This window comes from Oncorhynchus keta, chromosome 26, assembly GCF_023373465.1.
Source record: "Oncorhynchus keta strain PuntledgeMale-10-30-2019 chromosome 26, Oket_V2, whole genome shotgun sequence".
Taxonomy (NCBI): domain Eukaryota; kingdom Metazoa; phylum Chordata; class Actinopteri; order Salmoniformes; family Salmonidae; genus Oncorhynchus; species Oncorhynchus keta.
In genome coordinates this window covers 25,141,369-25,166,750 of record NC_068446.1, presented here as the reverse complement: position 1 = coordinate 25,166,750, position 25,382 = coordinate 25,141,369, and the positions used below count along the sequence as shown (strand labels likewise).

General features: G+C 42.6%; 3 protein-coding genes across 3 annotated transcripts; all 3 read left to right on the top strand.

The window, feature by feature from the left end:
* Positions 1-779: 779 nt before the first annotated feature.
* Positions 780-4,828, top strand: mrpl55 (mitochondrial ribosomal protein L55). Its single transcript, XM_035737433.2, has 3 exons — positions 780-974; positions 4,216-4,417; positions 4,541-4,828. The coding sequence occupies exons 1-3, from the start codon at positions 931-933 to the stop codon at positions 4,688-4,690; spliced, it is 396 nt and encodes a 131-aa protein (XP_035593326.1). The 5' UTR covers positions 780-930; the 3' UTR covers positions 4,691-4,828.
* Positions 4,829-6,650: 1,822 nt separating this feature from the next.
* Positions 6,651-15,612, top strand: LOC118359143 (glutamate--cysteine ligase regulatory subunit-like). The gene is made up of 7 exons (XM_035737431.2): positions 6,651-6,921; positions 7,790-7,858; positions 12,647-12,731; positions 13,468-13,524; positions 14,000-14,202; positions 14,295-14,409; positions 14,530-15,612. Exons 1-7 carry the CDS (start codon positions 6,796-6,798, stop codon positions 14,697-14,699), a joined length of 825 nt encoding a protein of 274 aa, XP_035593324.1. The 5' UTR covers positions 6,651-6,795; the 3' UTR covers positions 14,700-15,612.
* Positions 15,613-16,895: 1,283 nt separating this feature from the next.
* dnttip2 (deoxynucleotidyltransferase, terminal, interacting protein 2) lies at positions 16,896-24,992 on the top strand. The gene is made up of 7 exons (XM_035737430.2): positions 16,896-17,060; positions 20,480-22,695; positions 22,987-23,125; positions 23,315-23,410; positions 23,578-23,742; positions 23,910-24,019; positions 24,195-24,992. The coding sequence occupies exons 1-7, from the start codon at positions 16,986-16,988 to the stop codon at positions 24,286-24,288; spliced, it is 2,895 nt and encodes a 964-aa protein (XP_035593323.1). The 5' UTR covers positions 16,896-16,985; the 3' UTR covers positions 24,289-24,992.
* Positions 24,993-25,382: the final 390 nt, after the last annotated feature.

Here is a 25,382-nt window from a genome sequence, read left to right as displayed (position 1 = left end):
CTTCTCAAGTTGAGGTGATAGAGCGCTTTGGTTGACACATTGAAAACTCAATACTATCCTATGGTTGTGCGCTCTCTAGTGGTTAATGACAATAATGCAAATTTTCATTGTGGATGGAATGGCTGGACCAAGTCAGATGAATTGTAGATGTTTAATATATAGTAACCAAATATTACAATTCTACCTCCCTTCTCAGCTAAAATTTAAAAAAAAGTTAACCTAAATTAAAGTGAATGACTTTGCACATGTGGCCTATTGAAGTGTATAAGCTGACGGAAGGCTGATAAAAACCACGACAGATGACACTGTTTAGCAATCACCGAACATCTAAGAACATTAGTGAGGAATTCTTACATATATTAACTCTATGTATTATTAATTAGTAAAGAAAAATATTTCAACCATCCGCAATTTATTAACAAACAAGACTGAGGAGACAGTTAAGGGAGCCTTGTTTCTGGCTACAGAGAAATTAGTATTATACTACAGCATTACCAGCCGGCTTTTCAGCCTGTGGTTCCCTGCCCACAAACATCCCAGGAAGACTGAACTACACAGACAGAGCATATTAATATAACTAGGAATAAAGTATATCATGTATACATTTACGCATGAAGTTGACAATTTCTTCTTTAATAAACTCAACTGTATTACATTATTGTTAAATGTTGACATTTGATTTGATTCAAACCAATGACTGTATTCACGCAGGATGTGTTTTTATCACGCAGGACGTGGTTTATCACATGTAGGAACCATTTGGATGGTAACTGTTTCCTGACGTCGTTTATTTACCGGGACAACTGCGCACGACCTTCCACTTCCTGTTCTCTCTTTTAGAAATCTAAAACATAACGTTTAGCGAGATAACTAGCTAGAATACCAAAAAATTATATGTTCCGTTGAGAAAAACGCTAGCTAAAATCCGACATGGCCCTACAGAAAGTATGGACGTCGAAGAGTGTTTTAAACAGGTAAATAAACTAAATGTTGGTTTTGAAGACATTCATTGGGACGCACGTTAGATAACAAGTAGCTCTGGTCCAGGGCGTTACTTGCGGCTTGAGCCGTATTCAACGCCCTGTAATTTAAAACAAACAAAACATGTTTTTACCTTTATTTAACTAGGCAAGTCAGTTAAGAACCCATTTTTATTACAATGACGGCCTACCCCGGACGACGCTGGGCCAATTGTGCGCCGCAATATGGGATTCACACGGCCAGATGTGATACAGCCTGGATTTGAATCAGGGACCGTAGTGACGCCTCTTGCGCTGAGATACAGTGCCTTCGGCTCCCGAGTGGCGTTGCGGTCTATCTTGCCATTCATCCCTCCATGTAACCAGTTATTTTAGTGATTGGCTTCAATATACTTTCGTTACTCAAAGTAAAGTGAGTGGCGATTTTGCATGTAACCCGTGTAACAATACTGTAATGAAACAGCAGGGAGCAGGTCTCGAACCCTCGACCTTAAAGCCCGAGGTCCGGCGCGATATCGACTGTGCGGCAGAGTCGATTTCCGCGCTTATAAACCCAGGGTCGTTACACTACTCCCTCCTTTCAAAGAGCGCGTCCTCGCGCTAGCTTGCGACTCTACGTCTTACATGAACGCGCTCACCGGCCAAGCTCACGCACTGTCGTGGATGCAAGGTCCGATCACTTCCGACACCAGTGTAATGAAACAGGCAGGGAGCAGGTCTCGAACCTTCGAGCCAGAGGTCCGGCACGCTATCGACTGTGCCGCAAAAGCATGCTCAATGGCGGCCTAAGAACAGTGGGTTAACTGCCTTGTTCTTGGGGCAGAACGACTGATTTTTACCTTGTCAGCTTGGGGATTTGATCTTGCAACCTTTTGGTTACTAGTTCAATGCTCGAACCACCAGGCAATCTGCCGCCTCATTAAGATGTGAAAATAGACCAAATTATAATGGTGAAGCACATGGGCTACTAACAGCTTACCACACAACATACACTTAGTATTACTTAGCTACAGTATACATATCACCCTGGCATATTACATAATTTATGCAGCAGCATGCAATACATTTTTGGACTAGCCTTGTTGTGCTCGCTTGAACAGGAAGGTGGCATGGTGGTCCTTCTTGTGGGCAAATATTGTCATCAATGTCTGACATTCTCTGGATTTATGGTGCCTTCAAGACAACTGAGAACTCTGGGGGGGAACAAGGTTGAATTTGTGTTTTCTTGTGTAATTGTGTAATTTTTATGTCCAATTGCTGATGAGCACCGATACGTTTTATCTCTAACTTTTCTTCATATGACAAGGACTAAAAACGGTTTGCCAGTAGATTGCCGACTTGATTCATGATGATGACTTCTTCTCCATTTTGCTGGCTAAGATTTAGCTTGCTAGCTAAGTATGATGTTGACAGTCCAATCAAAGCTATGGTAGATATAACGTGATTTGATGTGATTTCATCTGTGGCAAATGACCTTGAGCCGGACTTGGATGGGCACTTCAAATGTAAATCTATAGCAGTACCCAAGGGGCTTGAATATTCAAGTTCTCCCCGTAGATTTTGCGGTGATGTCGTGTCCCCATGAGTGACAGAACATTGAGCCAATCACGGCGCAAATAGAGAACATTACCAACCCCTACGCTCTGTATTTTCTGCTGGCTCTCCCACAAACACAGAAAGCACTGAGCTTGGCTGAAACACTTGCATTTTGGACCAGCCTTGGTCAAGAAAGCAAAAAGAGACCATGTTTGTATGCGTCTTAATTTTTTTTATTTTTTATATACGTTTGAATGCCAAAATAACATACAGAACAGGCCTCTGTGCAGGGGTGTATTCATTATGCAGATTCTGTTGCAAAGTGTTTAGTCGGTTTTGCAACAGAAACCGTTTCTAACCGTTTATTCCAACGAAACCGTTTTGCAAAGAAAATGAAAGTTTATATTGGACAAATTCAGGTTTTGCTTTATTTGCTACCGTTTGGTTCTTAAATGGTAAACTGGTTCAGTTGCAATACGTAATGAATACACCCATGGGAGTGTATTTAATATGACGATTCTGTTGCAACACGTTTATTAAACGGAAACTAACTAAACGGGGAGGGACCTACCTGAATTTGTTCAATAGAACCCGACCAGGCCGGGTTTTGGGGAAGTCAATGAGAGAAGTGAAAAATGATTTCTTACATGCTGATTAAACTGTCTGTGTTGCAAAATAAATGTACATGTGCATGTTTGTGAATCATTTCATCCAAACTGCTCCTGCAGGCATGTGTAGCCAGGAGCTAAAATAGATGCTTGACATGCTACATGTCCCGCCTTTCCCAACTACTCATTGGTTTTTATGAGCATACTGACCCACATGATTGAAAGATAAGAGGTCCACACTCCAGTCCAGTTGGTGGTAGTATGCACCTTAAAGTTGGTTGCCAACCACCATATCAAATCCAGAAGAAGCGGAAAGATGAATGAGGAGAGTTTTTGTATTTTATTTTTTAGATATTAATCAAAGAGAACTAACTAGCTTTTTTCTGTGGATTAATTGTTGGAGTAGAGAACACATGATTTTGTATGACTCAAAATAGGTCAAAATTCTACAAATATCCAGCCAAAAAAGGACCATATGTATTTCAGGTAAAATAACAACCAAATATTTATATCCTAGGAAAAATGTGCTAGCAACAGCAAGCTCTGTTTCTAGCTCCTAAGCAACTTTGCAGTATTTATTTGTAATTTATTTGTTCTTACGTTGTTAGCCCGGAACGTTTTTTGTTTTGTTATTACATACAGCCGGAAATAACTTTAGGATATCAGAGTGAATATCCCAGAAGCTGCTCCAAGACGCTGCCGGTGAAGAAGAGGTATTCGGAGCGGACTTTTAGTCCGACTCACGAGGCATGCTCGCTATCCACTGCTTCCGAGTATATTACTCGTTAATGTTCAGTCCCTGGACAATAAAGTAGATGAGCTCAGGGTGAGGATCTCCTACCAGATAGACATCAGGGACTGTAACATACTTTCTTTCACGGAATCATGTCTCTCTCTGGATATACTATCCCCGATATACTGCTCTCATGCTTGCCTCGAAGTGAGCATAAAAGGCATTTAGCTCATCTGGTAGGCTCGCATCACTGGGCAGCTCGCGGCAAGCTTCTGAGTACATTTGCACGAAGCCTTTATATTAGTTTGTCCTTTCTAGATCCTAATTGTTTCAACATTGTGAATGTTTTGTCTTTTAGATGTCTACAAGAGATTGTTGCTCAGAGTCATTTCCTTTGTGTATCGAGTTTACACACAACAACCACTCAGCACAACTCCAACAAGACATCAATTGTACGAAGCAGTCGACAGAAGTATGAACGGTTGTATCCACTGTTGCTCGTACAACCCGATGGTTCCACAATTAACATTAGGTACAAAGAGCCCAAGAGGATACTCATGGTAAGCATCCTTGAACTGAAGAAAAAAAATTGATAATCTGTTTTTGCAGTGTTTGGCTATTCAGGAATACTACATTTGAATGCTCATCTGATGTGAGGATTTGGTATTGTATCCCTTCTCCAGATGCCTGTGGACATCAGTACACTCTCAGAGGAAGAAAGGAAAATGAGAATGCGGAAGCGGGATCCCAGGAAGGGAGCTGTTAAGCAGAAGACAGTGGAATTCGAAGATGATTTCAAAGTGGATGATTACAGCAAGTTTTGGAAGAAGTGATAGAGTCTGTTGTAGCTATTTAACTTTGACTATTCTGCCAATCAGGGTTTTCGGTTAGCCAACAATTGTCAGCTTTTGGAAAACAAATTAATCAATGAAAAGCTGTTAAATAAAACTGTTGCAGTCCAAAAAAACTCCCATTGCAAAATGTTATTTATTCATTGATGGAAATACATTTGACCATCATTCTTATCGGTCTATAGGTTAATTTGCATAATATAGTGGAATACAATTGGCGTGTGTATTTGCGTTAGTCATGTAGCCTATCTGATTTATCCAACATAACTATCACTCACACAGCATACAGAGCTTATTTTGAGTGGGATTCCTCCTGCAGCTCCTCAGTTGCTTACTGCAAGAGTAAAATGTGCTTTTATAAGCCCATTGCACAACAATTGTAAATGCAATTTTTGGTGTACAATTAAAAAGAGCTAGGCCTACTATTTTTATTTCTCAACTCGTAGCCTAATTGAAGCTCTCCTCCCATTCAACGTTCAAGTGCAGGCAAAAAGGCTATCAGCGTGTCACCACCACGCTACAATGTGAGCTGGAGGCAGGATGCATTTTGAAATTCATTGTTTGAAATCTGAATGTTTTACTTCATATTATGAGGCATGTCTTACTTTGCTTCAAAGTAGCCTATAGGCAAAATTCGACCATGGAAACGACTTCATAGGCGGCGCGTGAGTTTCAAGTTTGGGCAAGCTTACAATTTATACTACCATTTCAACCGATCTGTCTGCATAAGAACTGTTCGTCGGGAGCTTCATGAAATGTGTTTCCATGGCCGAGCAGCCACACAAGCCTAAGATCACCATGTGTAATGCCAAGTGTCGGCTAGAGTTGTGTAAAGCTTGTCGCCATTGGACTCTTGAGCAGTGATGAATCATGCTGTCCGCCGGTCGAATCTGGGTTTGGCGGATGCCAGTAGAACGCTACCTACCCCGATGCATAGTGTCAGTGAAGTGTGGTGGAGGAGGAATAATGGTCTGGGGCTGTTTTCCATGGTTCGGGCCCCTTAGTTCCAGTGAAGGGAAATATTAAAGCAACAGCATACAATGACATTCTAGATGATTCTGTGCTTCCAACTTTGTGGCAACAGTTTGGAGAAGGCCGTTTCCTGCTTCAGCATGACAATATCCCTGTGCACAAAGCAAGGTCCATACAGAAATGGAAGCCTTCCCAGAAGAGTGGAGGCTGATATAGCAGCAAAACGGGGAACAACTCCATATTAATGATTTTGTATTGAGATATCCAAGCAGCAGGTGTCCACATACTTTTGGTCATGTAGCATATTTTAGATGCTTTTCACTAACCGCCTCAAGTCAATAATCAGCCAGGCCTATTTCCACACTCTCTGCCCCCCCCCCACCTCCCCCAAAGAAAAGCTAATGATCCTCGTTTCATCTGGCTAAATCATGCTTTCTGGTGAAGTATTTTGAGTGATTTAATTTATTTCTGTATAGACAGGAGTAGTTATAAAGTTGAAGTGGGAAGTTTACATACACTTAGGTTGGAGTCATTAAAACTAGTTTTTCAACCACTCCACAAATTTGTTAATAAACTATAGTTTTGGCAAGTTGGTTAGGACATCTACTTTGTGCATGACACAAGTAGTTTTTCCAGCAATTGTTTAGACAGATTATTTCACTGTATCACAATTCCAGTGAGTCAGTAGTTTACATACACTAAATTGATTGTGTCTAAAAAAATGTATTGCCCAAACTGTCTTCTATGTGGGTGTGTTTGCCCTCTGATTAGGGTCAAGGGATGAATGTTAAATTAAAAAATTGAACATCTGGTCTCTTGAAACATGCTGTGTCATGATTACAGTGTACATTCCAATGTACAGTGAGTCATAACACCATTGTTGAGCTGTAACAATCTCTTGGTTAAAAAGAGTCCAGAACTCCATGCCTGATTTTGCACACAACACCCGGTTACAATGTGGGCGTCTTAAATAATCTACAAATGCAAGTCATTCTGATTCAGCGGTACCGTTTGGAAACGAAGTCACTCCTGTTAGAATAAAGTAACTGAAGTTGCTGAATAGTTCATAAAGGCTTTCTACCACGATACATTTATCGACTTACCAAGGACACCACATGGAAAAACACACCACCAGTGCTAAGGTGCTCCTCAACCATGCTACGATTTTGTATCTTCACACGGGGAATTTAGTAAACCGAAGCCGTCTCAAGAAAAAATGTCCGTCTTCACCTAGCGAAGAGGTAAGACTGACCATTGGATTCTGTCATAACTGACTGGCTAGCTGAAGTAAGATGTTTAAGAAAATAGTGCAACATTGGTCAGTTAGCTGGAGTGTAGTCATTAATCGCCATGGTCCAAAAACGGACAAGTTCAGGTAGGTCCCTTTCCCTCCCGTTTAAGAAACGTTTTTCAACAGAATTGGCAGAATGAATACACCCCTGGCAAGATGATGTTAACTAGGTATCTTGAAAAACTATAGCCTCGACGTCCAATAGCTAACTATATTGAACAAAATTAAACTTCAAATATTTTAAAGTTATATTTCATATAAGGAAATCAGTCCATTTGAAATAAATTAGGCCCTAATCTATGGATTTCACATGACTGGGAATCCAGATATCTGTTGGTCACAGATACTTTTCTGATCCAGGCCCCTACCTTTAAAAAACATGTATCTGGGCCAGGGTTCACCTGATAATGAGATGCAAGAATGCATGATACATTTGAGGACAATGACTTGTCATGTGTAGGTTCTAAAAGGCCAGCCTTTATTTAGCATGAATAACTGTCATTGAAGCTGTGCGCACCACCTGACTCTCATAAGTGTGACTAAGACTCTCCCTGCAGCATTTCATAGTTCTTGTATAACATGCTATAGCTCTGGCCACACATTTTCGTGCTGTTCAAATCACCCATTGTGCCCAGCAGTGTACAAAATAATCATATACTTTCCATATGACATCTTTCAAAGTAATGTTAGATAATTTAGCATCTTTGCATGATCTGTAGGTGTCCATGAAAGCCCTACCCAGTTACCACAAGTGTTTATAGCAACCCTGTTAGCACTGCTATTAATTTAGTCCCCTCAAGCATTTTTTTGCATTACAGATTCAAGACTGTGTTCGAGCCACTCTTAATGAGTGGTGTGCCACCATACCACCAACAACTTCACCAATGGTGAGACATCACTCTGTCCACACACTCACTACTCAATACCACATAGTTGTATTTCCCATGCATATTTTATTACACACATGGCTACATAACAGCTTTTCACCAACATCCAAACAGTATCAAGTGTCCATAATCCCTGTTTACCAAGTTCCCATAGTGACCAAGTGTCTACAGTACCTGCTAACATTTTACATCATCTAGCAGGGATGGACCCATAATGAAAAACAATTGTGTAACCATTGGTTCCCTTTCAGTCAGTCAAGTTTGGTACAACATACTATGGGGAGTCACACTCTTGCGACTAGAGTTAAAGGATCTACAATCACCCCTGACAAGGTCAATGAAATCCTGTCTCGCTGGAAGCACCGCCTTCCACAGGTGATAACAATAATGTATATAAATCCTGGATTGCTGATGTTATGTATTGGCCATTGGCTTTGAAGCACTGGTTGGCCATATTGGCACTCCCCAGTTGGAATAGTCCTCCATAGGAATGAACAGAATTCTATAGTATTTCAATTAAATGTTTCAAGGACCAAATAACATGCATTTTTGTTGTAGTGGGGCCAGTAACATTAGTACTCTTTTATATACACTGCTCAAAAAAATGAAGTCAACACTTAAACAACACAATGTAACTCCAAGTCAATCACACTTCTGTGAAATCAAACTGTCCACGTAGGAAGCAGCACTGATTGACAATACATTTCACATGCTGTTTTACAAATGGGATAGACAACAGGTGGAAATTATAGGCAATTAACAAGACATCCCCCAATAAAGGTGTGGTTCTGCAGGTGGGGACCACAGACCACTTCTCAGTTCCTTTGCTTCCTGGCTGATGTTTTGGTCACTTTTGAATGCTGGCAGTGCTTTCACTCTAGTGGTAGCATGAGACTGAGTCTACAACCTACACAAGTGGCTCAGGTAGTGCAGCTCATCCAGGATGGCACATCAATGCGAGCTGTGGCAAGAAGGTTTGCTGTGTCTGTCAGCGTAGTGTCCAGAGCATGGAGGCGCTACCAGGAGACAGGCCAGTACATTAGGAGATGGGGAGGAGGCCGTAGGAGGGCAACAACCCAGCAGCAGGACCGCTACCTCCGCCTTTGTGCAAGGAGGAGCACTGCCAGAGCCCTGCAAAATGACCTCCAGCAGGCCACATGTGCATGTGTCTGCTCAAACGGTCAGAAACAGACTCCATGAGGGTGGTATGAGGGCCCGACGTCCACAGGTGGGGGTTGTGCTTACAGCCCAACACCGTGCAGGACTTTTTTCATTTGCCAGAGAACACCAAGATTGGCAAATTCGCCACTGGCGCCCTGTGCTCTTCACAGATGAAAGCAGGTTCACACTGAGCACATGTGACAGTCTGGAGACGCCATGGAGAACTTTCTGCTGCCTGCCAGCATTAAGTCGCTTGGTTAGTCTAAATGGACCGTGCTGCGATCTGAGGCTAGCTAGTTTAGACTAAAAGCCTCATGGCTTACGTCGGCTATAGCATGCATAACTTCCGGCAAATTAAGCTTACTAGCTTTCCTCCGACGTTAAGGCAATCCTATTCCTAGAGTGAAGGAAGCGGGGCTTGCGGGCACCTTCAATGATGAAGCTGCCTCCGAGCACCGGGCATGGGTAACCCCTGGAGTGAGGGGCCTTCTCACGGGTCTGCGCAACCGGTGAGACCCTAAACAAAAACATTACGGTGATGTCAGTGCCCCCACGTTTGGTTACGGCCAAACGTGGGGGCACCGGGCTTCATCCAGGCAATAGTCTCACGGAAGCACAATTTAGTTTGGAATTTTGTCCATGTTTAAAGCTCCTCTGTTACCCCACGTTCCATGGTGTTCACAGGGCTCAAGGGGTATACCATTTCTCCTCATAGTGAGAGTAATAAGTTGGCTTTGTCCACAAGGGGGCTGGAAAATAGTTAATAGCGCTTTTCTACACCCGGGGAGGTTGTCCGGGTTTCAGCTCTGCTTGGCCCAGTTTAGGTTGGGGCGCACAGTAGTCTTTCACAAATTTCTGAGCCTACTGAAGTTGATGGCTTCTATGATAGTGGTCATTCCCCTGGGACTATTGTTGTGACTGTTCCAGTGCTGGTTGCTAGCCATGAGCTTGGATACATACTGCCACCTAAACCTCTCAATTCATGTATTCATGGGCACTAGCCCAGTGGAGGGATCACTGGCTACTGTCACAAGGGTTTCTCATGGTCCGTGTGTTCTGCAATATGGTCACGACAGACGTGTCCCGTCCCCCACCCCAAGGGTGGGGCGAGCTGTGCGAGGGTTACTCAATTCAGGGAGTATGGACGGTGTTGGAGTGCCTGGCATATTAGTTACCTGGAACTTCTGACACTGTACGTAGCGCTCTGGCGCTGCTTCCCTCGTTTGTCAGGCCGGCATGTGCTGGTCAGAGCCATCATGACGGTTGCATCCATCAGAAGGCGTGGGACACACGGTCCCTCCCCGCCTCACCTAGGCTCACACCCTGTTGCTGTGGAGGTCCTGTGTGGCTCAATTGGTAGAGCATGGCGCATCACACACCAGGGTGGTCGGTTCTATTCCCATTGGAGACCAGTATGAAAATGTATGCACGTGCTACTGTAAGTTTCTCTGGATAAATGACTGAAACAGAACATGTGGAGCAGTTTGCATTTGCTCTTCGAGTGATGCATGTTCCCGGTTGCCTCAACTCTGGGGGGTGCCCCCCTGGATAGCAGAAGTGGAGACTGCCAGATATGGGAGATTATGCAATGCAGACACAGGTCTTTACGCCTAACTCAAACGCGCATTGTCGTTTATTTTTCTTGATGAGAGAACAGTGCACCATTGGCAACTGATGCTCTGGCGCACCAGTGGCTTCGGACCCTCTAAGCGTTTCCACCAGTGGTTCTGATTCAACCCATGTTGGAGAGGGTGCGCCAGGAGAGCTTATCATTATTTTCTGCCTGGCCCCTGAATGGGCTAATCTGATGGCTAGAGGTTTACCTCCCGAATGTTATTGCTACCATTCAGTCCACAAGTGCGCTTCCACGTGAGGACCTTATGCATTTATCGCAAGTGTTTGAGCTCTGTTGATAAGATGGCATGCTGGTTCCTTTTCAGTGCTCTGAGGTACATCCATATGTTCCTAAAGGAGCTATTCGAGCAGGGACAGGCTTTCTTTTTTGGGGCACTGTGTGTCCCCTTTTGAGTCTCTGGAGTTGGTGGTGCTGAAGATCCTTCTACAAACCTCCCTACTCATGACTTTGGCCTCAGCTAAATATGTTGGAGACCTCCACGTGTTATCCGTACACCCTTCCTGTACTTTGTTTGCCCCGGGTGACTAAGGTGACATTGTTCCAAATGCAGCCTTAGCCCCGGAAGTCATGGCAATGTCCTACAGGTCCTTAGCTTTGAGTGAGTTCCCTTTTCATCTCCTTTTGCTCTGAAGAGCAACAAACGTTATATGCCCTGTGTCCGGTGCGAGCTTTATGCACATGCACTGAATGGTTATGGTTGGTTATGTGACCAGCTTTTTGTCTGTTTTGCTAATCTAGCTCATGTCAGGACACTCTCTTTTAAGGAGCGCATCTCCCACTGGATTGTAGAGGATATCTCCCTGGCACATTGCAGCAAGTGTTCCCTAGCGGTGTACTTGTTACCCCACCAGGGGTCTGGCAGTGTCTTGGCTGTTGTTTAAAGGATTGACTGTAGGAGATATTTGTGCTGTGGACAGTTGGGCATCGCCACACTTTTTAAACATTTTCTTGAGGTTTTATCGTTAGTCACTGCTCTCAGTGTATCCCACAGTGTGCTTATGGACAGGGGAAAGTCACTAGGTGTTTGCAATACCCAGACTGACGCATCTGGCTGGGTCAGGTCTGGGTGCTCTGCCATGGGCCACTTCATTCAGCTTGGGCAGTGACCGTAGTTTGTTGTACCGAAGTTGACTGACTGAAAGGGAGCGTAACGTTATGACTATAACAACTGATCCCTGAAGGAGGGGAAACAAGGCACAACACCTGTTTTGCCACCTGTCCCTGGGCTCGTGAAGAGTGATATTAAATTGAAGGAATGAATCCGAACCTCTCGCTTTTCAGATGTGGAAGGCGGGGCTTCCAGCGAGGCATAGATTTCATTGGCCCTGCGAGGCGTGATTGTAGATCACAAGCTTGATGTCATTGTGTGCTAGAAATTAGACCAAATACTAAACTTTTGACTACTTTTAATGCGCATAAGTGAATATGTTCCAATACTTTTGATAAAATGTGGGGACTATGTGCAAAATGTGCTGTAATTTCCAAACGGTTTACCCGATATGTGGCGTAAACATCCAAAACAACAGGAAAAAAGTCACTGTCCCAATACTTTTGGACCTCACAGTAGTCCTAATGTTACGATACTACTGCAATTGCGTTCTTCTGCTGGGAAAACAAAATAGCTGCACGTTGATTGACCGCAATGAATTTATCAGACTGATGAAAGGGAACTGTCATAGTAATCCTTCATGCAAAGTTGGCTGTGAAAGGTTCTACATGTGCTTCTGTTGTGAAGTTTGAGTGGCTTTGCCCTGTTGCTTTTCGGCTGGGGTCAGCTAATCTGCTTCCACACGCTCAGTGAGTACAGCGGGGGGTCTTACATGCACAAAGTCAAAGCGTATGTTCCCTGCAATGAAATTCCACAAGTTTGTGAAATCAAAAGCATGTGTTTGTATTTGGACAAAGTTAAGACAATATTGATGTTGGTTTTTTTTTCTTTGTATTTTTAAGCTACTCTTTTTCTTTGACTAACACGTTTGTTGTAAATTTAGGACCTACCAGACACCATTGACTGCTCCATCCCTCAAGCTACAGAAGCAATCACACCTGAAGAAAGGGAGGAGCTGAAGGTCTCTGGTGAGTTCTGGTATTCTATGACAGGGGGTTCTCAGTGGCACATGGACCCCACTTTTTTACATAATTATTACATTTTTTTTTTTAATGGCCAAGGGATCCCTGGAGTAAGTTTAGAGGGTGTAATACAATGCAATTATTAGTCTAAAATGTTATATTCTTAACCCTGGGCAGCATGGGCCTGGGAGACTTACAGGGATATTGGTATCTACAGTATTCCACAATTCTTTTCTTTTTTCATTTTTTTCATAACTGCAATATTTTCTCTCTGCCTCATTGCAAAATGTGAAGAATTGCAGGATATTAGCTTCAACAACCAGAAAATATCTCTGCCCCTTGACAATATCTGTGGAATTGAAGGAAATGTGCTTGAACACTCCCAAATGTTCTCTCCGTGCCAAGAAATGGGTTTTTAAAATGTTCCTTCTCAGGGATGGAGACTTGTTTCGTTGGGCCATGTGTTGCCAAAGTCACAGTAGAACTCTTTGTATGCTATTTTTTTTATTTTTATCTCACTTGAGTTGTGTTCTGATTATGAGTGGGGTCCCTGATGAATTTGCTATCAGAAAGGGGTCCCTGGCCTGAAAGTTTGGGAACCCCTGCTTTGATACCATAGTTTGGTGTGGCATTGGCATAAGGAATTATGAGCCCAGTGTGTGAATTTCATGACAAAAATACCATTCATGGTGCCTTACTGATTGTTTGTTTTTATTAACATGTCCATATTCTTGCTTTACAGTGAAACTATTTATTTGCGAGGCAGACCTCTCTTCAATCAAAGATGCAGTCGATAAGTGTGAGTATTACATTTACAAAACAGCAAAGGACCACTGACTCTGACTGTACGGAAAAGTCATTTGGCACAGGCACAGGTTGTCTGTAGACATGACCATGTCAAATAAAAATGCAACAGACTTTATCGGTGAACTGCTTTTGTTGGCATGCCTACTCCTTTCCTTACCTCAATTTGTTGTATTTGAAAGATGAAATCCGTACAGGCAGAAGATATCACGTCTGTTTGGGATATTGCAACAACAAAGATGTTGATCACTTCAAAAAACAAACTTTTTTCCCCCGACGTTATTGAATGTGCGTTAGAACACCAGAATATGTACTGAGCTGTGTATTTTTTTACCACGCTCCTGGAAGCTCCTCTTCTCTGTTTCATCTAAGTAAAACAAAGGCACTGTTTCCCCTTTTACAGATTTCAGCTTTAAGAAGTACGCACTGACTGTATACTAGTTTCATGCTCATAAGACTGTTTGTGACAGCTTGTCAGGTCTTGGCTGTGTCCCAGCTGGACTCTGTGATCATTGCACCCCCTGTTCTGCCTGAGGGGGAGAGCCAGACCCTGGAGAACCTGCAGCCTGCCTGGACGGAGCTGGAGGGATTGGTGCAGAGCCACAAGATCGCTGCCATCGGAACCTCCGACCTGGACAAGGAGCTCCTGGAGCAGCTCTACAACTGGGCCCGGGTGAGTGGTGATGCTGACGAGACCATCAGATTGTTGTAGGTTAGCGTTGGTGTATTTGGGGTTTTGAATTGTTTTATTTTCTCCTGGTCTAGGTGAAACCCAGCAGTAACCAGGTGAATCTGGCCTCCTGCTGTGTGATGCCCCCTGACCTGACTGCTTTTGCAAAGGAGTTTGACATTCAGCTACTGACTCATAATGACCCAAAAGGTGAAGATTGTGATCATTTCAATTTGTAATCTTTTCACTGTATAATCAGATAATACATGTTAAGGAAAGGCTGTGTGTGCTCTGAGGGGCACTGAATTAACACATTGTATTTTCCTGTAGAACTGATTACTGCTGCCAGCTTCCAGGAGGCAGTGCAGGAGAGCACTCAGGACCTGAAGGTAGCAGACTGGAGGTTGGAGTGGGTTTTGCGCTACTCCATCATTGTCAAAAGCAGGGGGATCATCAAAGCAAAAGGTTACCTTGTTCACTCAAAGAGAAACAACCTGTAGCATGTCCTCTGAAAATCTGTTATTCAGATGTTACTCATGTCCAATGCATTTAAGACGGGTACATAGGTAGCTAAATCTTTAACAGACACGGCTACAAAACTGAATTGGAACCACAGAAATAATTCAATTGTTTACATGGGTCACCTTGTTTTAGTACAATGTTAGAATGATTGCAAAGCAGTTTAAAGGTTAAACAGTCTCTAACCCACTACGGAAATGTCCCATGATATTTTTACATTATGTAGAGGTGAGTACTTTGGATCGGTTGTTAAAGCCACAGAGCGAGAGATGTAAAGTCCTAGTGCGCTCTGATGTGTATGAATAGCTCCTTCTGTTTTCTACTGTATAATACTGGCACCCTGTATAGTGGGGACAAGAGCCTAATTCCAATAGATTTCTGATGAGTGAAAAATGTATGGTTAGTTCATGAACTTCTCTTGATTTAGTGTACGGTAGTGATTTGATAAAACATTTAAAACTTTATGGTTGTTAGTGTTGTCTTGGCAAGTCTTTGTATATATATATTATTTTTTTTAAGCCCAGTGCTACTGACCGGGTATACCAGGATATGATTTGTCCTATACCCCTAACTGCTCATACTTATTAGAAAATGTGTCCCCATCTAAGTGGTAATATGAGAAATATCCCCAAATGAGGTTTACATTCATAGTAGGCTTGACACCTTTATCGTGTACGTGATAGTACTGGAGTATTCCAGATTGGCATGGGAAATGAATTCTAAGCTCTGAAGTGTCTGGGTGGATATCTTATTTATTAATCATGGCATGTCTTCCAGGCAGGGTGCACAATCCTAAGAAGTTTGAGTTCTCTATATTGTACTGTAATAATTCATATATTTAATGTTACCATTTTCTGGCTTGTTCTATTGGGTTTATTAAATGATTAAACACTTTTGAAGTGTTTTGTGTTCATTGGAAGAGATGGGTGCACATGATCACTATCACTATTTCTTTCAGATCACATAAGAACAGGGGGGAGTATCTATAAACTAAATCCTCCTCGAATGATACACTTTACTAGATTATAGTCTCATTGGAGTACTGTGATCCACACAAATGTGTTTGTTCCTTAGCATGCATCGCAAGTCGATTGGTCGGGTTTTGATCGAAGAAGCTAGATGGTGGTTGGAAGAGCTTGCTTGTTTGAAATGGAACCGCTTTGCGGTAGCATTTGATAAAGATCAAGATGAAGTAGCTGCTTTCTCGGTGGGATGTACTGTTGAGCACCACAGCCCGAGGGGTTCGTGCTGGTTGTGCAGAGATTGATTGCCGCTTAAATGGTGTACCTTGAGAAGGCAAGAATAAGATGTATGTCAGGAGAAGTGCAGTATTATAAGGAGCAAAATACTTGGAATACATGGGAGGAAAAAAGAGAGGCAGAGGAGGTCAGGGAGAGAGGATGAGATTGAGTTGGTTAAAAATTATGTTTAAAAAAAGATGGTAGAAAGTGTAAGAAAAGTGAGCTGAAGACAGGAGGCAAACTGGAAGTGAATGTGGTTGAAGTATCGGAGGCGGTAGGTGTGGTGAGGGGGTCAGGATAAAGATGAGTCTGACAGGAGTGAAGTTTTTAGAAATAGTGGACCCTTTGCCTTTTGGCTGATCCATTTGTGGTGAAAACTGCTGGGTGCTGTTGAATCGGTGAAGGTAACCAGAAGTGGTCTTGTGATAATTGTGTGTTTCTGCTGGTCAGAGGGAGAATCTGCATTAAACGAATGGGGGGGTGCCATTGAGAAAAGGGTGCCATTGAAAGGAGTGATTACTTGGGTAGCAGTACATGTAAAAGTTGACCAAGTGAAGGGGAAGATTCCTGGTGTTTATGATGCTTATTGTTTGTTGCCACGCAGTCAGGGTGGCGTGAGTGGTGAAATGAGAATCATTGCCTGTTATTTTGAGTTTTGATGTAGAGTCTTTTCCAGACAAAGTGATGTTAGAATATAGGTTTTCCTGTGAGCTTTTGTGCCAAATATGTTACCTTGTTACATGTGTCAAGCTTATGGACATGTGTAGGAGGGAGGTTCCTAGATGTAAGACGTATGCAGAAGGGCACGAGACAAAGGAATGTGTAGCGTTGGGGGAAAGTAGTGATATGTGTTGATTTTATTTTTCAAGCAAAGTATAAGGGAGTTGTACTCCAGTCTAGTAGGGGGCGGTAATGCTACATTTATTGGATGCCAACCGCCGTTAAACTTCATCGAAGAAGATTGGTGGAGTCTGGCTGACGTTGGGAACACATGTGGCAGAAGTGAGAAAGAACAGCGCGAGCAAGATGGTGGCCACCAGAAGAGGAGTACGCGTATGCTCTCCAACTAAAACAAACTCCGATGAATTTTCTGGAGTTACGGTAGGTTTTAATTGCGTGATTATGTGTATGATTTAGATACAGTTCAGCGCATTTCGTACATACAGGTCGTTTTCAGTGTGTAATACTTGATCGTTCATATTCACGTGGCAACAAGCTAGCTAGCCTAGCTTGAGTCCCTCATTTGTTTTGCTAGCATACAAATTTTTAGTTCACTATTGTTTTTAGGAGGCAATCCGTTGTATACAAAACGTACAATATTGCCATTTACACTGAAGTTACACACTCACAAATTAGTCCTGGAGAACTTGCTGCTGTTAACTAGTTAGAGTTAACAGTTGGCTAACGTTAGTCAATTACCACGTTTTCATCAAATCACATTTTGTCACATGTGCGGAATACCTTACCGTAACCAAAAATTTAGTAAAGAAAATATTTACTAAATACACGAACGTATTTAAAAATATATATATAAATATATACCCATACTAACATACTGTGTGTGGACGTTTTACAAACGACACGAAATAAGTACCAGAGTTTCTTCTAACAAATGTGTAAAGGCCTTTATTACTGCAAAGACTAAAGTTGCATTCATGAATGCAATTGCAGACATGTTGCAGTTCATTTGTTTAGGCTAGTTGTTCAAGGCTAACAAAGGTGTAATGCATCCACATAAAGCGTACTTAATGTTTTTAATTATTTTCACTGCATCAGGGTTAGCGTCAGGGAAGGCACCAATTCACGGAAGATGAGGCTGTGTTTCAGAACCGCAGACAGCAATCCTGGTGAAAGCCCATTTGTCACAAAATAATATTATTTTTAATAGTGTTGCAAAATTCCAGGAATTTTCAATTAATTCACTAGTTTTCCCATAACTCGTGGTTGGAGGAATCTGGATTTCCTGTTTATTCCATCCTGATTCTGGCACACATCCCCTGGTTTTCCCATAATCCCGGTTGAATTTATTTAAAGTTCCAGTAATTTTGCAACCCTAGTTGCTCCATTGTTCTTATAATACAATCATATACAATTTATGTAGGCCATGTCTTGAGCTGTGTTCAAATACCCATACTAACATACTATGTACTACACATAATGAGTATATACACGCACTACATACTAATAGTTCATTTTACTATACTGTAAATGAACGGTATCCTTTCAGTTGAGCGTACAAGCGCTTTGCCTGTCTACTGGAAGTTGATGCTGTTGCTATACAATTTCTTGCTAGCTAGCATAAAAAAATGACTAACTAGACATCGTACGACTCCATTAACAATGTCCACTGAGAACGCACAATAACTATAGCACTTAGCTAAGAATGAATTGAATAATCAAGTCAATACATGTGGGTAGTTAGTTCGACAGCATATAGTTAATATACTGCCATGTTCGATGTATTAGTAGCCAAGTAACATTATGTAGCTAGCTAATATATTGGTACACACAACTGCTGTAATGATATGCGATGCGATTCTTCAGGTTAGCGTATCTAACAAATTGTTAGCCAACAATGTGTAATGGAACTTGTTGAAAAGGCATTACTTTGTTACATTGCTCAACATTTCCTTAAATTTGTCATAATTTGTTAAAGCTATGAATTTGTATCCACTCTCGTCAGACTTCGGCTGCACATTCCCGCCATTGTCTTCTAATCTAAAATTGTGAAGCCACGCCCATTTTTCTTAAGAATCACATTATTGGCCCTAAAAGAAAGGAAATGTTTTATATATATGTAAATGTAAATAAAAGCAAGGGGGGGAAATTATATATCTTTTTTACTTTAGTGTATTTAGTAAATATTTTCTTAACTGAATTTTTGATTACGGTAAGGTGTAATACCTGTTGTATTCCTCACATGTGACAAAATGTGATTTGATGTAAACTTGGTCATTGATTAATGTTAGCTTGCTATTTGATTTAGGTGTAAGTGATGAGCTGAAAGAACTCTCAAATGTCTTCCACACATTGGACTTCCCCTTTCCCTCCTGAGCAATCTGTAAACATACCCCCTTTTCAAGTTTGTTTGTCACGTCCTCTGCATCCATTATGCTGCTGTGTTGGAGTTTGTTATAACCAATTTCTTGATGTCATTATGATGTGCTATAGGTCAGGCTCTATTGGTTATGTGCATGTGATGTGTACATGTCACGTAAAGAGAGCAAGGGTTGAGGGAATAGGGAATGTTTTTCCTAAACAAAAGAGGGATTTTGGTAACAACTTTTCAAGTAAGAAACTAGAAATGTCTTATGTTGCCGCTTCAGCCCCACCGACAGCATGATGAACACTTACTGTTCTATGTATGGTTGCTGCAGCAGGGAGATGAAAAAGCGACGGCGTGCGCCTGTCACACAGGCACTAGCTGTCTTTTTTAACACAGCAAAGCAAGTCCGGCCCAAATCAACTGCCGTCGGGCTCCCTCTGGAGTAATTTGTGTGTCTCATTTCGTTAAACAGTGTGCATATAGTTGACTTTATTAAAACATACAGGGTGTTTTTATATATGGAAAAATAAACGTTAAAAAAATGTGATTGGTCGAAAGAAGAGACCTCTTGGTCGCCCAAGGTTTGTTTTAGTTGGGGACATTCCTACTCCCTACCTTGTTGCCTTACCCAGTATCGAAGGCGTGGCAATTTCCCAATGTCATTAAACTTTTAGGTGTTTTGTCACGTGTCTCTTTCCATTCATCAAATGGCTGCTGCACAGTTTGGATTGATTGATTTTTGATCAGTTAGAAAAATTCATACAGTACCGATTAAAGGTTTGGACACCTACTACGGTGTTTTTCTTTATTTTGACTATTTTTTACATTGTACAATAACAGTTTTGATGTCTTCACTATGAAATAACACACATGGAATCATGTAGTACCCAAAAAAGTGTTAATAAACAAATAAAAAATATATTTGAAATTCTTCAAAGTAGCCACCCTTTGCTTTGATGACAGCTTTGCACAGTCTTGGCATTCTCTCAACCAGCTTCATGAGGTGGTCCCCTGGAATGCTTTTCCAACAGTTTTGAAGGAGTTCTCACATATGCTGAGCTGTTGGCATGTGAGACGTTACAGGTCTACAGTCAGTGTCCATATTTGTTACTATTCCATTTAACCCATATGAACTTAAATGAGGAATATTCTATTTTATTTATGGATACAGGGATCCTTGTGAGCGGGATATCAAAGGTGCATGTAGCTTATCCAGAATAAGACCGTGTATTGTGTGCATGTAAACGTGGTCAATGTCTTGATGAGTTCATTAGTTGTTTTAGCGCTGCTCCGCTGTCAAACAAACCTGTGTATTTGATGGTTGTCGATTCCCGAAACACCCAACGCTTTTCAATTGATTCATCATACCAGAGATTGATTTGATTTATATATATGCATGCTATAAAGTAATTTGTCTCTCTGTGACCTCTTAAGTTCAGAAGTACCGGTATTGACAAATAATATTTCTCCACAGGCCACTCCAGCGTCCACTCGGAGAACCAGGAGGACAGCTGATAAAGGGGAGACTGCAACCCAGTCTGAGGTGACCAGTGACTCCCAGCAAGATGTTCCCTCCAAAGCCCAGAGCACCACCGGGAAGAGGAAGACCAGGGTGTCTAAACGCGAAACTGACTCTGCTAACCAGGTAGACTCCACCCATGAAGCTGACGTGTCCGAGTCAGATTCCTGCTGTTCTGCTATATCAGATATGGAGGCTATCCCCGACACACAGCCAGCTCGCAGGGGCCAAAGGAGAGCTGCAGGTGGGGACAAGCCTGACTCTACGAAGGAGGGGGACGTGTCTGAGGTAGACTCTTGTTCATTGTCTGTCTCCAGAAGACCAAACACTCGCAGAGCTACCAGAAGTCTGAGGAAGGCTCTTCTCACAGACTCTGCCAAGAAGGACAATTATGTTTCAGAGGCAGAGTCCTGCAGCTCTGTGGTGTCTGAGTCCAAGGTGGCTGGCTCGCAGACCAGAGTGACCAGGAGGACTGCCATGTCCAGCAGCCGTGCTTCTTCAAAGTGTCACACCGAGGACACAGAGCTTTCTGATCCTGAGTCCTGTGTCTCTGGTGATCAGACCTCCACAGTGCGCAGAGTTACCAGAAGCAGGAGAGGAAGGTTTGTTGAAGCTATCCCCATGCATTTAGAGGAAACCACCGATGGCTCCAACTCTCCTCTACCCCGCAGGAGAAGCAGAGGTGTGTATAAAGAATGTCCCTGTGACCCCCGGAGTCCCCAGGACTCAGAGAGCTTTGAGTCTGGGCCAAGCATGACTCCCAGGAGGTCCACTCGCAGGCTGTCTGAGCTGAAACAAACAGGCACCACTGTTTCAGACTCTGAGTCTGACCTGACTGATGTGTATACCCCTCTGGGGAGCCCTAGGTCGGTGAGAGGTAGGGGCACTCCCTGCAGTAGTCGCACTGGATCCAACAGCAGTTCCAGGGCAGCACCAGTTACCCGGCTGACAGCCAAGGCCCTGGATATACTAGTTGAGAAAGCCCTATGCCAGTCAGATAAGGTGAGAGCATCCGGGGTTGCTGAAGAAAGTGTAGTGTTGGAGGACACCGTTGACGCTGATCCAGACTGCTCCATGATAGAAGAAGTGGGGGAAGAAAATAAGACTCTAACCGTTGAGGATGTAGTGATTGGTGAACCAGCAGCGCCCATCCAAAATTCAGCACCTGCTCGGGAGCATACAGGGAGTGTAACAGTCTCTGAGGATGCAGAGATGCCAAAGGTCACTAGTGTACAGCAGGATTCAGCCGAGACAACCGCCAGGGAAGACCCAAAGAAGAATACCTCTATGGTGGATGTCCCTGTTCAGGAAAACATACAGGAGAAGGTGACCATCAGTGAGAGGGCTGAGGCAGTCTGTGAGCCTGCAGTGGAAGCAGAAGACCAGCAGAGGGAGCTGTCCACTGAGGATGCAGCCGATGCGGACGCCCCAGTGATAATTGAACAGGAGATGATGATGCCAGCTGATTCACATGTCTCTCTTAAGCAAACCGTAAAAGTCGCAGCGTGTGAAAATCTAATGTCCCCTGTTATAGTGGTGTCTGAGGAAGCGGAGGAAAAGACTGTGGATGTAAACACCCACACAGATCCTCCATTGGAGGTAAAGAACCAAGAATGTCAGGCAGTGCCTAGTGAGGAGGCTATGGATGTCAGCAGCACACTAGTAACTGAGAATAAAACGGCTGACCAAGATGAAGCCCCTCACACCACAGAGCCCATTAAGGTGACCTCCAGCCTGAGCCTGAAGGTCAGTGTATCTGATGCTGACAAGCTAGAGGAGTCCAGAGACTGTGTCATCATACAGAAATCTGGCGTGATCAGTCTGCTGGAGAGCAGTGACGATGAAGAGGATGACGACGGCAACAGTCGGCATTCTGGGGAAGGGGATGAGAGGGAAAGACAAGGTTCTGATGGTGACGAGGAAGCTGTCTGTATTGAGGCGGCAGGCCCATCCAGACCCCAAGCTGCTGCTCAGTCTTCAGCTGATGGCCTGTTTGTCATAGACGCCCGGCCTGGCCTTCAGTCAGATGAACATTACTATGTGGATGAGAAGGAAGAGGGAGACACGGAGGCCATTGAAGAAGCGCAAGATGAGGAAGAGTTTGTTGATGAAGAGGGAGATGATGATGACGAAGATGAACGAGTCCTCTTCACAAGCAGAAATCCACAATTGTAAGTATCTGTTTTGGTCATGCAAATGTCAGTTGTCATCTGTGCTTTCAAAATGTCAATTTAATTTGACAGTTGTGGCTCCAGCACCACAATGCCATCTTATTCTGAATGGAAAGCAGGAGTTGTTTTTTTTAATCTAATGCAGTGGAGCTATTTTATTGAATTGCAATGCCAAGCACGTATAAAGAATTTTCACATTCATTTTAATTAATTAATGTATCAAGATTGAACCAGTTGGAGAATGGACAATGCTGTGCCTCCTGGGTAATTATTTGTTACAATCTGTTATAGGAAAGAGTTGTCCAGCCGTATTGACCCGGGCCTGAAAGTGAAGGAGCTTGGGGGATTATACATAAATTTCGATGGCAGCAAATCAAAGACAGTCTCTAACTCCCTGAAAAAACTGAAGGAACAGAAGAGCCAAGATGAGGTAAATGACTAATTGATTTTGTTTTGAAGGTGATATATGGTGTATAATTGGTAATAAATTGTGTAGTTATGCAAGGCTGGGTAATTCAATGAGGAAGTATTTCATGCAATTTCAAACCTTTCGACTTTAATGGATCTGTGTGTTTTTTAAATGTTCTCCTACATTGTGATTTATTTTCTCTGTTGGCAGTTGATGAAGAAGAGTGTTATTGGCCCAGAGTTTGAGAAGAGAGATTCTGTGCCTCCGTACAGGGAGTCCAAACAGGCTGCGAAACTGAAGCGCAAAGTGAGTACAAGTCCATATACCCTTGTTTATTAATTTAGAAGAGAAAGTAGCAAACTCCAACAGTGTGATGCAAGGACAAGTAGTCGTTATAGTTTGGCTATTTTTGTTCAGTTTGTTCATTCATCGACTATCCTGACTGATATGTTTCCTTGTCTTGCCATGCTCAGGAGGAGAGGGACAAGACCACTGGAGCCGGCTGGTTTAACATGAGGGCTCCTGAAATGACAGAGGAAATAAAGGGTGACCTCAAAGCACTGAAAATGCGTGGAGCAATGGACCCCAAGCGCTTTTATAAGAAGAATGATAGAGATGGATTCCCCAAGTACTTCCAGGTCAGTAAGCATCTAACCCTCAACTGTGCTCTGTTTTCTCAGTGATCCATGTTATTCAGGTAAATGCTAAATTCTACAAGTGTCTGGAACTGTTTGAGGGATGCGACACCATTTCCCCACAAGAAATTCCATAAAAACCAATTCCCAAAACCAATTTTCTGTCGCAGGTTGCTACAGTAGTAGATAGCCCTGTGGACTTCTACCATTCCCGTGTCCCGAAGAAAGACCGGAAGAGAACCATGGTGGAGGAGTTGCTTGCTGATGCAGAGTTCAGACAGTAAGTTTCGGTTTCTGTGTCATGTACGGTATTGAATTTCATAGCTTGTGTGTTCCTGAAAATATGCTTTTGGCAGACAGTTCATGGGTATGCAGAACAATTGAATTGACATCAAATACCTGATATGAGCTACTTGAATTGTCAAGCGCTAATACTTTCCCTTTAACTTCAACAGCAACAACAAGAAGAAATACCAACAGATCATGACAGAAAAAGCAGCCATTGGTGCTGGCAAGAAGAATAGGAAGAGTAATAAGTTCAGAAAGTAACAGTGACTTTGAGTGATGTAATACACAATGCAATCATATGACTGTATTGAGACCCATAATATGTTAATGTCTTAATCAAAGCCTATTAATTAAACATACAATTTAGTGGCTGCATGGAGCTAAAGCTCTTTATAAATTTGTCACGTAACATGAACAATCTATCAACATATTTTTACTTTGTAATTTAGAGGTTCACATTAGTAGCTATTAATAAAAAAACATCTAGATTTATACAGTATGTATGCATAGCCACAATAAGCCTATGCTATACTGGCTAAGCTGACAGGATTAATTTTTCAAACCTATTTTCCCTGACAAATATCTGATATGGATTGAGATTTATTGTTTTCGAAGTCAAATGACTAAAATACTACAGGATAAAACAAACAGGACACGTCTATTTTTAAAGAAAAGTTAGATGTAACTTTTTTTTTTTACTAGGCGAGTGAGTTAAGAATAAATTATTTACAATAATGGCCAAACCCAGATAACGCTGGGCCAATTGTGCGCCATCCTATGCGAATCCCAATCACGGCTGGATGTGATACAGCCTGGAATCGAACCAGGGACTGTAGTGACGCCTCTTGCACTGAGATGCAGTGCCTTAGACTGCTGCGCCACTCGGCAGCCCAAGCACTAATATTGTTGAGAACATGTCTGCTAGCTCAACTTTCATTGTTTTAATAAATCAAAACCAGTTTGAACCGTTGGTCGACATTCTTTGGCTCCATCCTGAGAAGCCAATTGAGTTGGCTGAACTGGCTGCATTGTGCCAAAGGGACTGTTTTACAATAGCTGTGTTGTCTGTAACCCTTCCCATTATCTGGAGCATCAAACAGATTTTCTTGTCTCTGCCGATGCAAATCCACATACAAAGAGATCAAATGAATAAACATCTGCTCACCCAGTTTCTACCCAGAAAAATCATGCCCCTGCTTGCCAGCCTCCTGTTGGCTCTGTGTTTGTGGCTAGCAGCTCCAGAGCGCTATTGGACGCCTGACGGATCACAGGGAGAGAAAAAAATAAAGACACTTGAGAACTGCACTGTCAAGTCTTCTGTCCAGGTGGCCCATTCTCTGGCTAAACCACAGGTG